Source organism: Oryctolagus cuniculus, chromosome 12, assembly GCF_964237555.1.
Source record: "Oryctolagus cuniculus chromosome 12, mOryCun1.1, whole genome shotgun sequence".
In the NCBI taxonomy this organism is placed as follows: Eukaryota; Metazoa; Chordata; class Mammalia; order Lagomorpha; family Leporidae; genus Oryctolagus; species Oryctolagus cuniculus.
Genome location: NC_091443.1, coordinates 89,094,243 through 89,108,984, shown reverse-complemented (window position 1 = coordinate 89,108,984; position 14,742 = coordinate 89,094,243). Strand labels below are relative to the sequence as shown.

Genomic DNA, 14,742 nt, shown 5'->3' with positions numbered 1-14,742 from the left:
GCTGGGTTTGACACTGCCCGAAGGTGCAACCCCAAACAAGTCATTAACTTCTCTGACTCCTCGGCTTTGTCCTACCTGAAACAAAGGGCAGGGGTGACAGGAAATAAAGTAAGAACAAAATCTCTCAGAAATCAACAAAACGTAGGGGCCGGCATTGTGGTGCAGTGGCTTAAGCAGCTGCTGGTGATGCCGGCATCCCCTATAGGAGTGGCGGGCGTGGTCCCAGCTGCTCCACTTCTGATCCAGCCCCCTGGGAAAACAGTGGAAGATGACCCAAGTACTTGGGCCCATGCCATCCATGTGGGAGGCCCAGATGGAGTTTTGGACTCCTGGCTTCTGCCCAGGCCTGACCATTGAGGCCTTTTGGGGAGTGAGCCAAGAGATAGAAGTTATCTCTCTCTCTCTCTCTCTGTCCCTCTGCCTTTCAAATAAATAAAATACATCTTAAAAAATAAATAAGCAAACACAACCAAGTGATGGCCTACCCTGGTCCCTGCCTCCAGAGCTTGTGGGGTGGGGGTGGGGCACGTGTGAGACGGCACCTGTGCATCTCTGGCACAGAGCCAGGGCCTGAGCCCGGGCCTGCATCAGCACCAGAGCCCACACCTCTGGCTCCCCATCCAGAGCGCCAGCGCCTCTGTGGGCCTCAGCTCTCCCTCTGCAAAGCGAGGTGGGGTCAGGGCCTTCCCGGGGAGGCTTCTCTCTGGGAGGGGTTATCTGTGGTGCGAGGGAGACGAATCCACTCTCTGGGACCAGGTCGGACTCAGAGGTCCTTTGGCTGCCTGGGTCTCAGTGCTCGGGGGGAGGGGAGGTTACCAGCACGGGGTGGGGGGGGCGGGTGGAAGCAGCCCGGCTTGTGGGGGGTGGGCACAGAAGGCCCCGGTTGCCCTCCGGTCACCCCAGTGTCTTCCCTCTCCCTGGGGGAGTCTGGGGACAGCCAGCAGGGTCAGCCTGGGCTCTGCATCGCGGGGCCCGGCTCCCGCCATCGATTTCCCTCTGTGGTGTTCCTCCGTAGGCGCAGCGCCGTGCATTTTAAAGCAATTATTGAATGGCGTCCCCGATAGAGCTTAACACAAATATCATTCTAAACGGGAGCGATCGATCTCCAATAGCTTCAAGTGGCTTTCTCCCTTGTGCCTTAGGATCAGCTATAAGACGGCGTATCGGCGGGGCCTGCGCACCATGTACCGGCGGAGGTCCCAGTGCTGTCCTGGCTACTACGAGAACGGGGACTTCTGCATCCGTACGTAGGGGCTGCTGCTGTGCTGGCCTCGGTGGGGGTAGCGGGGGAGGGGAGTGGGAGAGAAAGGGAGGGCTGTCACGCAGGGCCCCGGCGCGGGAGGCCTCGGCTGCCCCCGCCAGCTGCAGGTGTCCTCCCTGCTGCCCGCGTTCAGAGGATATGACCGACGTGATGCAGACACAGCAGCGGATCCACCTGCTTACGGCGTGGGCGGGAGCGAGGGCAGTCCGGGGCTTTGATGGGGCAGAGGGGAAGTGGATCCGTCTGAAGTCAGCTCTCGGAAGAGCAAGAGGGAAGAAATGCCAAGTGCCTGGCGCGGGGCTAGTGCCAGCCAGAGCAGGGGCTCAGAGGCTTTGCTGGCTGGAGGGGGCGGCGTGGGGCAGGCTGTGTTCTTGGACAACAACACTCCAGGATCTATGAGGACAGCCGGGGTGAGATTGTGGGGAAGTGGTTCCCGAGATCAGAGGGGAGCCTTGCAGAGAAAAAAATGGATTCGTGGAAGACAAAAGGACCTCTTTCCCTGTTGTATGTAGAAACTCTGCACGCTGGAGCATTAGCGTCCCCAGAAAGGCCAGAGCTGAGCTGCCGGCTGCCACAGGCCCTCTGGGTAGGGGCTGCGGGGGCAGTGGGTGTACCTGGAGCAGGAGCCTGCAGGCCTGGGCTCTGGGCAGGGCCCTGACCCTCGCTGGGAGATGGACTGGCTGTGAGGATGTCCCCACTCACCTCCGCCTTGTGGCAGGGGCCCGTGGGGGACTTCCCAGGGGGCATGAGAAGGTTTGCGCCCCTGCAAGAGAGGGTCAGAAAAGCTGAGAGACCCCTCCTTCATGACTGACAGGAGATCTTAGCAACCCCCTTCCCCACCCCCACCACGGCTGCCTCTTCATCCACAGGGTGGGTTTCCTCGCGTGCGTGGAAGGAGCTTTCACCAGAGGGAATTCCGGGCGGAGTGGGTGTGTTGCTGTTGGGAATGAAATGAGGATTTTCCCTACCATGGCTCCATCCCCCCCTAACACTGGAGCCACTCGATTCTAATTGCATTGTAGGAATGAATGAGAAATGCTGCCGCACATACGTTCGATAGGGATGGTTTTGCAGGACAAATAGAAAAAAACTCAGCCAGAGCACATCTTAAAAGGCTGCATCTCAGGAGCAGGGCTGAGTACCAGCGAGGACAGGACCTTGGCAGGTGCCTCACCTGGGTAGGAACCCAGCGTTGAAACAGCATCAGGACAAAGGCTCCACCCACACGCAGAGGAGCAAGAGTCAGGCGGGGGTGGAACATCGGGGGCCGATCAGGCTGAGCAGGATGGATGTGAGCAGTGAGTCTGAGCTCAGGGCACAGGGACGGGCACGGGAGATTATAAAGGGAGTTCGGACGTCAGCATGGGCTGCAGGAATGGATGAGCACCCTGGGAAATGCAGGGACCCTGGGCAAATGAAGAGCAAGGCAGAAGCGCTGTGTGTCCTGATTGCTTAGGTTTGGCCTTGCCGGCCAGGGAGGCAGCACATAACCTCCCGGCCCAGCCCTTATGTAATCACGGAGTGCTGCCAGCTGTGCTGGTGTCCACAAGCCTGTCCAAGCCCAGCCCGGAATGCCAAGTTCAAGACGGAAGAGGGGACAGTAGGGCAAGCTGGGTGCTGGTCGTGGGCCTGGGTTTGAGCTTCACTCTGCCACTCTGTGCTGAATGCTGGTGTTAATCCATTCAATGCATCTTTGTGGTGTCCCACTGTGCCAGAGCAGGGGACATAGACACAGGTGATGCCAGCGGCAACAGCCGGAGCCGAGCTGATCTGTTTTTTTTTGTTTGTTTGTTTTGTTTTGTTTTGTTTTGTTTTTGACAGGCAGAGTGGATAGTGAGAGAGACAGAGAGAAAGGTCTTCCTTTTGCTGTTGGTTCACCCTCCAATGGCCGCCACGGCTGGCGCTGATCCGAAGGCAGGAGCCAGGTGCTTCTCCTGGTCTCCCATGCGGGTGCAGGGCCCAAGCATTTGGGCCTTCCTCCACTGCTTTCCCAGGTCATAGCAGAGAGCTGGCCTGGAAGAGGGGCAACCGGGAAAGAATCTGGCCCCCCGACCGGGACTAGAACCTGGTGTGCCAGCGCTGCTAGGTGGAGGATTAGCCTATTGAGCCGCGGCGCCGGCCGCCGAGCTGATCTGAAGCCATGAGTTTCTTCTGGGTGTCCTGCCCGGGTGCAGGGGCCCAAACACTTAGGCCATCCTCCACTGCTTCCCTAGATGCATTAGCAGAGAGCTGGATCAGAAGTGGAGGAGCTGGGACTCAAACTGGTGCCCGTATGGGATGCCAGCACTGTAGGCAGAGGCTTAGCCCACTGTTCCACAGCACTGGCCCCAGAGTCCCTCTTTTCACTAGGACATTTGTCAGAGTGGATCAGGGCCACCCCCATCACCTCGCATCACCTTGAGTGCCTGTGAGACCTTATCTCCAAGAGAGGGTGCCCGGGCCCTGCAGTGAATTGAGCGGGAGAAGCTTGGAGGGCTGCAGTCGGTGGGTGTCGGCCTCTCTCCTGCTCCTGTGACAGTGGGGCAGGATGAGGAGCAGCCGTTCCTGCCCGGGCTTTGCGACCTGTGCATGCAGGAATGGAGACGGGGTTGGGGGTGAGGGTGGTCTGGGAACGGGGTGGGGGCGCACCCAGGGCACTGAGTATCAGAGGAGACACTTGTACACCTGGGGCACTCAGCAGTTCCCCCAACCCTTGGCCAAGACCCTGTGTGCAAACATCCCCTGTGCTCCAGGCAGGAAGTTGGCCCTCCCCCTCCAAAATCCCCGCCCTGGACGATAGAAGAGTAGTGGCCAGGAGTGCAGGCCTTGGTGGACTCTGCCACCAGCTTGCTGTGCAATCTGAGCCAAGCTCCTGAGCCTCTCTGGGCCAAGTGGGCGGTGGGTGGACCAGGGTACGCATGATGGGGAAGAGGTGCGAGGGTGGCGAGGTGTCCGGGGAAGCTCAGAGCTTGGCACTGATGCAGGAAGCCACTGTGTCTTTGCCTCAACGCCACCGTCCTCATCAGGGAGCCCTTCTAGAAGCTTCTGCCTCCTCCTGCCCCAGCCTCCCCTTTTCCCCTCCCATTGCCTACACGTTCTGCTGAGTCCTGGCCCAGCTTGGCCTCCAGGCAGCCGTTGTTTCCCAGAGATCACTGGGCACGAGTGTGATCTCTCTTTCTCCTGTCTGGACAGGGCTGTGGGCATCCTGGCCCCTGTGGGCGGAGCTCTGTTGGCGGAGCAGCCTGTCCCATGTGCCGCAGGGCTGGGCAGCCCTGCTCTGTGAAAGCATCGTCCTTGCCCCCCACGGGGTGGGCTGGGCTGGGTTACGCTGCATCACGAGGCCCAAATCCCAGAGGCTTGGGAGTTGTCCATGCTTTGTGCATCTGGTGGAGTGGCTGCTCCGCGCGGTGGCTGGCTGCTGTGGCCAGGAGAGGGCTCCAGCTGGTCGGAAGGCAGAGAGTGGGGACCGGTGAGAGAGCAGGGTGAGAACTTACCCCAAGTCCCCTCCAAGTGCCACTGACTCCCAACCTGCACTTCGATCAAACATATTCTCACAGCCGCCTAACAGGCTCACCTGAGCCCGACTCTGTGCTCGGGGGTGGGGGTGGGGGGCTCATGCGGGGGGTGTGCCCGATCAGAGCTGCCTGGAGGACGTGGGCCAGGACCAAGGAGCAGGAGCCACCGCTGTTTTTTCCTAGTGCATTCCCAGCCACTGGTGTTACTGCTGAGCTAGGAGTGTCCTCCGAGACCCACAGGCTGTGCTGTGCTGAGGGCTGATTGCTGTGCCGGCCACAGCTTCAGAGTCAATTGCACAGAGCCGTGGCAGGCTGGTGAGCAGGTGCAGCCCATTGGCGTTGAGGGGTTCTCCTGCCCGGAGGGAGCAGGGCTGACCGACGGGGGTGAGCAAGGGAAGAGGGGGTGCATCTGCCCCCATACCTGTCTCCCTGGGGTCATGCTTTCCCCCAGGCAGAGTTAACGCCCCCCAACCTTCCAGTTGGTATTTTAGGTGCCCTACAGAGGCCCAGGCCTTATAAAAGCCAGGGTCTGCCCGCAGCCAGAAGTGGAGGGCATGTGGGGGCTGGGCCTGCTCAGGGCACACGGTCAGCTTGGCCTCCGAGGGGTTCACCTGCGCATGGAAGCTGAGGTTCTGTGAGACTGGCCGCACAGGTGTGGTTGACACCCAGGGAGCTCTGTGTGCCCACGCAGTGGTTTGTGTATCCTGCTTTCTCGTAGCTGCTGTTCTGTACGGTCAGTGTTGACACTGACCTTGAACTCACGTGTTGACTGAGGTCTGCTCATCACCTGTACCTGCATCTCACTCTCCTAGGGTCCACCTCATTCTTCTAGAAGGATCTCTGGTAGTCTTCCTGGGGGAGGGCCTGCGCATGGCCAGCTCACTCTGCTTGTCCCCCTGATTTTGCCCTTGCTCCTGAAGCTGCAGCTGCCTGGGCTGCCCAGGTCACAGGGGTGTGACGGTGCCGCTCCCCTGGGTCCCGGGCTTTGTCATTGCTCGCTCCTGCAGTGTTGCTCGGATGCGTCTGGGTGTGCAGTTATTTTTAAGTACGCTGCCTGTTTTTTTCTGAGGACTACTTGTTCTTCAAGCTGAGGAGTCAGGGCCTCATCGGTTCTGGAAGTTTCTCAGCCACGTCTCTTTAAAGCTCTCCTGCTCTGCGTTGTCTCGGTTCTCCATGGCCGCTCCCCCGTGTTGGGCCCACAGATCCCCTCCTGTCTCCTGAATTCCCATCTCTCATCTCGTTCTCTCTCCACGCTGTGCCCTGAGCAGGTTCCTCGGACGCATTTTTCAGCTCCCACAGCTCTGCTAATGACCTGTCTACTGAGATCTCGTTCCGGTGACTATGAGTGTGTTTCACGTCTCGGGCTTTTTTGGTCCTCCTTCCACCTTCTTTCTGGGGTGTCCCTTTCTTTCATTAGGAATTCTCTTCCTCCTTTTATTGCTTTAATTATTTTAAACATATTTCTTTTATGGTCTCTTTCCAATAGTCCTATCTTGAGCTATTAGTTGCATTAGCTCAAGTTCGTAGAGTATCAGTTCTCCTGTCGGGTTCCTGCTGAGTCTCTGTAGTGCGGGACTGAGTTTTCTCATACAAGGTGTAAGGATTTTTTTTGCTCTTTCCCCTCCCCCATGCCCTGGGCTGGACAAGGGCCCTGCACATTCGGTGTTTTCACGGCAGGTGCACTGGTGCGTTTTTGTGGGTTCAACGCCACTCTTGACTTGGGTCACTTGGTTTGGCATTGCACGCTGTTTGTGGTGAAGGCTCCGGCTTTCCGTTGCTGTTTAATTGATGAGAAACTCACACAGTCTAACTTGGTCATGCCGCCCTGTGGCAGTTTGCACATTCACAGGGTTGTGCAAGTATCACCTCTTCCGGGGCTGCGTTGTAGCGCAGAGGGGGAAGCCGCCGCCTAGGATGCTGGCGTCCCAGGGGAGCGCTGGCTTGAGTCCTGGCTGCTCCACTGCCGATCCAGCTCCCTGCGAATGCGCCTGGGAAAGCAGAGGAGAATGGTCCAAGTGCTTGGACCCCTGCATCCACATGGGAGACCCAGATGGAGTTCCAGCCTCCTGGCTTCAACCTGACCCAGCCCTGGCCATTGTGGCCATCTGGGGAGTGAACCAATGGGTAGAAGATCTCCCCACCCCTGCCTTGTTTCTCTGTAACTCTGCTTTTCAAATAACCTGAACAATTATTTACCAAAAAAAAAAAACCCACCTCTTCGTTGCCCCTTAAAGAGATCCCCTCCCTGCTAAGCAGCAGCTCCCGGAGGCCCTACACCGGATTTTTTGTTTCTTGTGGGAGACTTTTTTCCTAACCAGATCCCTCCTTTCATCCTGAGGCTGGTGTGCGGCATTTTCGAGGTTCCCCTACATGGAGCTGACAGCTTCCAAGGCCAAGTCCGCCTTTGTGTGGGTGTTCAATCCCTGGCTCGCAGTGTGGGCTGGAGGCGTGCGGCGGGCGGCGGGCGGTGGGCGGCGGGCGGCGGGCGGCGGGTGGCAGATCTGATCTTCCTAGGCTCCTGGCTTCACCGTGGACCACGTGCTCCTCCCCTCTCCCACTGTTTCTTGCCTTTCTCTCCTTGGAGTCAGCTGTCTTAAGTGTCTTTTTTACATTTCGGGGCCCTTTTGCTGCACAAGGGGGCTTCCTTCGTGCCTTCTGCTGTGCCTGGGAAGCCGTGCGGACCCCGCGACAGCTCAGGCAGCTATGATGCCAACAAGGGCGTGGCATGGGGTGGTCACCTCGACTGCTACACACTGCCCTGTAGCGCCAGGGGTTCTCCCTGCCGGGTGAAGGGGAGGAGGGATGTGAGGGCACAGGGCAGCAATCGCTTACCAAAACAGTATTTCCATGCTCTGTGTGTCCGCCCTGTTGTGTCTTGGCCTGGACTGGGTCCCTGGGCCTCCCTGACCCTGGCCTTGGGCTCTGCCTGGGCTTCTGAGGAAGGGGCACTCGGCTTCTGTGTCAGGACCCGTGCATGTCAGCCTGCCCCCGGCCCACGTGAGGGCGTCTGTGTGCGCACGTCCTACAGGACAGCGTGAAGGTCAGGGGCACAGCTCCTAAATCCAGGCTGCTGCCATCGCTTTGTTTCTCTGTGCCTTAGTTTACCTGACTGCAAGTTGGGGTAGCAACAGTACCTTCCTCATGGTGCTGTGGGGGAGGATTAAATAAATCACGGCAAGAGCTCAGTGCAGTGCCGGGCCCGTGGTAGAAACAGTGAGTGTCCGCTTCTACTGTTTCACACCCCCAAGTTTATTCCAAGTGTTGGATTTCTCTTTATGCAAACAGCCCCTCCTCTTGCATGCACATACATGTGTGTTCTGTGTGCAGCTTGCTATGCACGCATGTCACGAGCCAGCCCGCGGGGGAGCCCCCGCCTGCCACGCGCTGCTTGCGCACCCGACGCTTGTGTGTTTGGAGCATCTGCACCTCCGCTTCCCCAACTCCTCCCGGGAGTCACCTTTCCCACTTTCCTTTCTCCTTTGCCTTCTTAAGAATCTGTGGCGCTGAATTGTCACCAAGGGAGCCAGAAACCCCGCTTTGCTCCTGGTGGGGCGGGGGGGGGCAGGAAGGGGAGGGGGCACACGACACCATCAATCTCATTCCCTTGGCTCCAGGAGACAGACCTGGAGCCAAGGGCAAAGCTGGGGAAGCCACCTCCCTCTGCAGGCCCAGCAGCTGCCCCTCTGCTCACCTTGAACCCTGCACCCTCAGAGACAGAAAGGGGAACTCCAGATCTGGCAGCCAGGGCGGCCCCCACTCCCAGGCATGGCCAGGTGGACAGACCACGGCCTGGCCACTGTTTATCCACAAGGGCTCGGCCACCAAGCAAACTGCGGCGGCCTGATAGTAAATCAGCCGCGCGCGTGATTTAGAGCGCTGTGTTTGCTCAGCTCAGCTTTTGGCAACGGGAAATGCAGAAGCTGCAGAAAAGCTCCTGGAAGCCGCCGCCGGGCCCCGACGCCCTTCAGGCCTCCATAAAGGATGCTCAGAAGTATATGGACTAGATTAGTATCTCTATTACATAAAACCATTTCAGTGCCTGCTTGGGGCCTGCAGAATGGAGTCACCGGATGCACCTTTTGTTGCCCTGCCCCGCCGGCGTCGTAATTGAAGAGTTCCCTTTAAAAGTGTGTCAGCTGGAAAGAGCTCCTAATTTACTAAGTGGAGGGACCTTTGTTAGGCAGCCCTGCGCTTTGTTCTGCCCGTCCCTTTTAATCGTGTTTTTGCACAATGGACTCACAGAAAGCGCTCCCTGGCGATTGATGCTGGCAGGGGGCAGGGGCGGGGGCCCCTCTGATCCTCCTCCTCTTGCCTTTCTCTCTTTTTTTTCCATCTGGCCTCCTTCCTCTGTCCTGTTGACAGAACCACGGGGCAGGTGCAAGCCCCGGGAGCGACTCGGAGTGGCCGCCCTTGCTTCCTCCTCGCCAGAACACAGTCTTCTCCGTCTGTAATTGCATCTCTGCACGCAGGCCCCAGCGGCAAGATCCGGGTTTGGGGTGCCACTGGCTGCTGGCTGCCAGGTTGGCACCGTGTGGAGGCCCTCAGACTCAAAGTCCAGGGCCATCTGGTGCCTGCTGGGATGGTTTCGGTCGGAGGGGCTTGCAGGGTCCCGAGGCGTGGAGCAGCATTTGTTGTCTGAAAGTCCTCTCCCGAACCGGCCCTGGCGCCCAGGAGGGGGCGGTTAGTTTTTGAGACGTGGTTTTTTGGCTTTTAGCTGGGAACCAGCCACTTGGGGCATGAGGGGCACCACAAGGTTGTTGGGGGTGAGCCCTGCCCCAGCTCCGAGTCTGGACCTGGAGTTCCAATCGCCAGTGTCTTGCCGTGTCATTGAGAGGGTGCAAGGTTCCTCTTAGGGACAGGAAGGGAAGCTCTCGGCTGTCCCCCATGACACATCAGCCCCAGACGTCTATGAAATGCGAGTTCAGGTTGCGGTGCCCGTGGGGCAGAGCTCTTGTCCATGTTGGAGTCCATGGGCAGTGTGATGAGGGCCAAGGCCAGTGGGGCCGGGGAATGGAAACCAGTGAAATGAACTGGAGCAGGAACCTAAGAGAGATGAAGTGATCAGAGAAGAATCAAGAACGAGCATCATGGAGCCTTGGAAATCCTTTGGTTCGTTTCAAGGTCATGGGCGGTTGCGTCCATCGGGTGCTCTGGGCCGGGCTCCTGCATGCGAGCGGTTCCTGAGTTCCTGAGCGCAGGGCTGAGCCTTCCTGGACTGTGTTCCCAGCCGGCCAGGCCAGTGGTCACCGTTTCTCCTGCAGACTTCTTGGTGCAGGTGGAGCCAGGGGCAGGAGGTTCTCGTGGGGAGCAGACCTTGAACTACACCTCCAGGTGGAGCAGAGGCGCTGGTCTGAGGCCTCGTGGGGAGGGCGCCGGCCTTTGCAAAGACAGGGACCCACTTTCCAGGCCAGGCTTTTACATGCATGATCCCCTTCGACCCGCAGGATGACTTTGCCACGACAAAACTCCCTCTGCACACCGGGCAAAGTGGGACTCCGAGGCGTCCAGGGTGTTGCCCATAGCCAGGAAGTGCTGGAGCCGAATTTCAAGGGCACTGATGATGTGGAAAAAGCCAGGGCTACGAGAGTCACCGGGACCTCAAGTTGAAAAGAAGGGGGCCTGCCCCCTGGCTGGGGTCTTCTTGTCTTTAGTGTTCGTGCTGTGCGAAGCTGCCAGCCCTAGCGCAGGCTCCAAGCCCCAGGTACCAGCCCTGCAGAGGCTCCCAGCAGCCCAGCGCCTTGGATGCGTCTTCCCCACTCCGAGTTCCCCCTTCCTCGTCTACAAGGCAGGAGTTCGTAGCCCCACCAGGCTTTGTCATCAACCTCTGCAGACCTCCGCCTGGCCTGGCTGGTAGAACAACAAACAATCTCCCCTCCTCCTTCTTCCTCTTCCTCCTCCTCCTCCTCTGCCTCCCCTTCCCCGTCTGCCTTCTTCATGATCATACATGCAGCTAACACTTAGGTAGCACCAACTGCGTGGTGCATGGTGAGCCTCACTTAGGCAGTCCCTGTTTAGTCCTTACCACCGTCCCATGAAGAAGCTGCTTTTGATGCTCCTGTTGTGTACATGGGAAAGTAGAGGCCCACAGAGGTCACACAGCCTGCCCGGGGGACGTGGCAACCCTAGAAGTCAAGCCCAGGCATCGGGCGTCAGGTCCGTGCCCATAACCTCCCGGCACGGCCGGGGGCGGCAGGCTCGGCTGCTCTGAGGCCACATCCAGAAGCTGCTGGGCCCGGTGTGTCCGGAGGTTGAGGGCGAGCACTGCGGAGCTGAGCGGTGTTGGCTGCAGCTGGGTGTGTGGTCACTCCATCCCCAGCCTGGCTGCCTGTCCTGCTCCGTTCTCATTTCTTGCTGGGATGAGGCCTGATCCTCACTTCTCTGTGCCTCAGTTTCCTTACCTGTGTATGGGGATGATAGCAGCATCTTTGTCTTAGGTGTACAAGGATAACATGAGTCGATTCATGTAAAGTGCTCCGAACAGTGCCTGGCACACAGTAGGTGCTTAATAAATGTTAGCATGGCAGGATCATGCAGAGAGAATTTCTTGGCAAAGGAATCACAGTATTCAGATCTGGGGAGGAGGCTTGGGTGTGTGAGCACAGGGTTGGGAGGTGGGTCACACCGCGTTCCTCTCCCCCCATGGACATCCTACAGCGCATGTTGGAACGGTCAGAAAGCATAGCACATGAATATCATCAAGTTCATGGCTGGCATCGCAGAAACGTGGTGCAGGAACTCAGGTTCCAGATGTGCAGGTTGCAACCTTTCCTTCCAGACAGCAGAGGTGGGGAGTTTAGACAAGCAATAGCAGGTCCCCAGGGTCAGCCTGCAGGTGTCCAGAGAGAAACGATGACCCAGAACCCCAGAGAAGGCTCCGAGGCATCTGGGTCACACACGGCTGTCCATTTGCACAGGGCTGTCGGCGTGGTTTCTCGGCTTGAGTGTCTGAACGGCGCTGCTTTGTCACCTTTATAACCGGAACGGTGAAACAGTGTGCGTAGAATCTGTCAGTCTCCATCCGATTGGACCGAGCCACGCCTCTGTCATAGGTGTGCAGTGTAACCTCTCAAGGTTATTTCCAGCCCTGAATTCCGGATCCTGTCGGGGTGGGGTGGGGGTGGAAGGGCTGAGGGCTGGTCCCTGCCCCCACGCAGACCAAGGGCAAGCTGGTGTCCCGGCAGTCTCTGAGTCTGATGGCGGGCTCTCCCCTGTGTCGAGGGCAAGGCATGGGCTCCCATGCATACCATGCGTGGTGAAGCTTTAAACCTCTACCCTCACCGCGTGTGTCCCGGCCTCAGCAGGGGACTTCATGACCTGCTATGGACCAGAGCCGCTGTCAGCCAGCCGAGCCGCCGCTTGCGGAAAGTGGTTTATCTCCCCGTGCGTGCGGGGTGCGGAGCAGGGGGAGCCAGATGGCCCAGCGGTGCAGCAGCTGTCCCTCGAGTGGCTGGGGAGTGCCCACCATCTGGGTGAATTACGACACTTGCAGTTTTCATGCCTCTGTGCCGCAGTGGAGCAGCGAGGCGGAGAGAGGGAACGCTACCGAGTTCTGTGCCCTGACCCACGGCACGGCCATCCGCCTCCCCAAAACCCTGCCTCAGGGGCTGCCTTCCAAGCCCCCCTCCCCACCACTGAGCCCCCCCCCCCCCCCGCCTCCACCGGGCAGGTGGGCCTAGTGCCTCCTCCAGGACACACACACGTCCTAGCTTTCAGCGCGGTCTCCACTCGTGGTTTCCCAGCCCGGCAAGGCTGGGAAAACCTAGTTGAAGGGTGCTTGGTGGTTTGGGGCTGTTATATTTTCTCTGCTCTATGATCCGTGTTAGGTTAAAAGGGCCAGAGCCATGTTTCCTCCCCACTGAAGATAACTCAACCTGGACAGGCTCCCTGTGGGAGAATTAAAGGTGATGAGGGACTTCTGGTCGGCCGCAACCGTTAATATCCTTTCCCCGCCAGCGGCCCTCTCCCCACGACGATGAATCCACCCGGATGTGTTCCTGTTCCAGATGATCACTCTGTCCCCTGCTCCCTGGAGGCCTCGCCGAGCAAGCCCTGCCTGTCCCGGGAGCAGCAGTCCCACCGCGGTGGGTGTCCTCCTGCCCTGTCACAGCGCTGCTGTGACTGGACACAGAGCTGGGAACCCAGCGAGGTCAGGCAGCCAGCCAGGGCCCCCACCTGGAGGTCTGACCCCAAGATCAAGGTATTTTCCAAGACACCATGCCGGCACTGGGCGGGCAGATCTCAGAAAGGGTGTGCTTTCTTTTTTTTTTTTTTTTTTGACAGGCAGAGTTAGTGAGAGAGAGAGAGAGAGAGAGAGAGACAGAGAGAAAGGTCTTCCTTCTGTTGGTTCACTCCCCAAATGGCTGCTACAGCCGGCGTGCTGCGCCAATCCGAAGCCAGGAGCCAGGTGCTTCTCCTGGTCTCCCATGCGGGTGCAGGACCCAAGCTCTTGGGCCATCCTCCACTGCACTCCCGGGCCACAGCAGAGAGCTGGACTGGAAGAGGAGCAACTGGGACAGAACCGGCACCCCAACCGGGACTAGAATCCGGGGTGCTCATTCTCTCTCCCCTTCTCCCCATTTTATGTCATTGCCTTTCAAATAAATAAATAAATCTTTTAAAAAATTCAAATAAAAGGACTCCCCACCACCACCCTGAGTCTCTACAATGCAGACATCACAGCCCAGCTACGCGGGGTGGCCTTAGACAGTTGCCCAAGTCCATGGCCAGGGCGTCCATGTGGATGCCTGTGGCCTGTGGCCCCCGCCCTACCCCTCATTGCTTGGCTTGTGGGGATGGGGCATGGTCTAAAAGCCACCATCTTCCCAGCCAGAGGAGACCACTGTCTCCAAAAGCCCAGAGCAGCTCCAGACACCTGTGTGACTCTGGGTGTGGCTTTCTGCCACTGTCACCTGTGTCCCCTTCCTCCCCAGACCCCTGGGGAAGTTCCTTTGGATCTGTCTCTCTGTCTCTGTGGGGCTAACAAAACTCCATGTCTGCCAGGAAAGTGCTTTGGGGAAATTTTTTTTTTAAATTTATTCAAAAAGCAGAGTTACAGAGAGGCAGAGATAGAGAGAGAGGTCTTCCATCTTCTGGTTCACTTCCCAGATGGCCATGACAGCTGGAGCTGAGCCAATGTGAAACCAGGAGCCAGGAGCTTCTTCCGGGTCTCCCACGTGGGTGCAGGGGCCCAAGGACTTGGGCCATCTTCTACTGTTTTCCCAGGCCATAGTAGAGAGCTGGATCAGAAATAGAGCAGCTGGGACTCGAACCGGTGCCCATATGGGATGCCAGCACTGCAGGCGGCAGCTTTACCCACTACACCATGGCACCAGCCCTGAGCTTTGAGGAAATTAAGATCAGTCCTCCCTGAAAGGCTGGCAGCCCTGCTCAGCCATCCCTGGCTATAGAAAGGCTGACTGTGGCTCCTGGCGGGGGGAGGGACCTTTCTTTGGCTCCGCCTCCCCAGAGCTGGCCCTGGAGTGGGCAAGCTGGCGCAGGTGTAGTAGTGGCGAGGCCTCTGGACCGTCCAGCTCAGGAGGCCGGGAATGTGAGCTCCTTTCCTTCCTGGTTTCCTCCTTTTTCATGAAGGAGGCTGTTGGAAGGTTCCCCTCTCGTTGGACCCCCAGAGGGGCCGAGGCGAGCAGGCTGCTGTGTCGAGAGGCGGCTGGGGGTGGCACCCACCTCCCTCTGGGTCCTGCTGCCTCATTCTTGCCAGGGGCTCCTGGCATTAGGGGTTTGGGGGCCCTGGGGATAGTTCTCGGATAGGTTGCTGCCCTGGCAATGGCCAGCGTCTATGGGGCCGGTGCAGGGTAACGGGGCCTGGGTGGAGGAGGGAAAAGACCCCGTGGGACAATGGCAGTGCGGGGACCCACACTTTGGGTGCGGCTTCAGTTTTCTGCTTCCCAGAATATCCAGTGGAGCCGTGAGGCTCAGAGCCGAGCTGAGCTCTCCTGGTGTCCCCGGAGCCGGGTGCCAAGGCAGGAAGCC

General features: G+C 58.7%; 1 protein-coding gene across 18 annotated transcripts in view; it reads left to right on the top strand.

Moving 5' to 3' along the window:
• Positions 1 to 14,742, top strand: part of MEGF11 (multiple EGF like domains 11) — a 320,058-nt gene that overhangs the window by 111,135 nt on the left and 194,181 nt on the right. For 17 of the 18 annotated variants that reach the window (XR_007910143.2, XR_007910144.2, XR_007910140.2 and 14 more), the window contains exon 4: positions 1,143 to 1,243. The exons of the other annotated variant lie outside the window; for it this stretch is intronic. Coding sequence is in view for 11 of the 17 variants with exons in the window: in XM_051821840.2 (XP_051677800.2) it covers positions 1,143 to 1,243 (101 nt within the window). In the remaining 6 variants the exon portion in view is untranslated. The remainder of the gene's footprint in view (positions 1 to 1,142; positions 1,244 to 14,742) is intronic. 18 annotated transcript variants of the gene reach the window in all.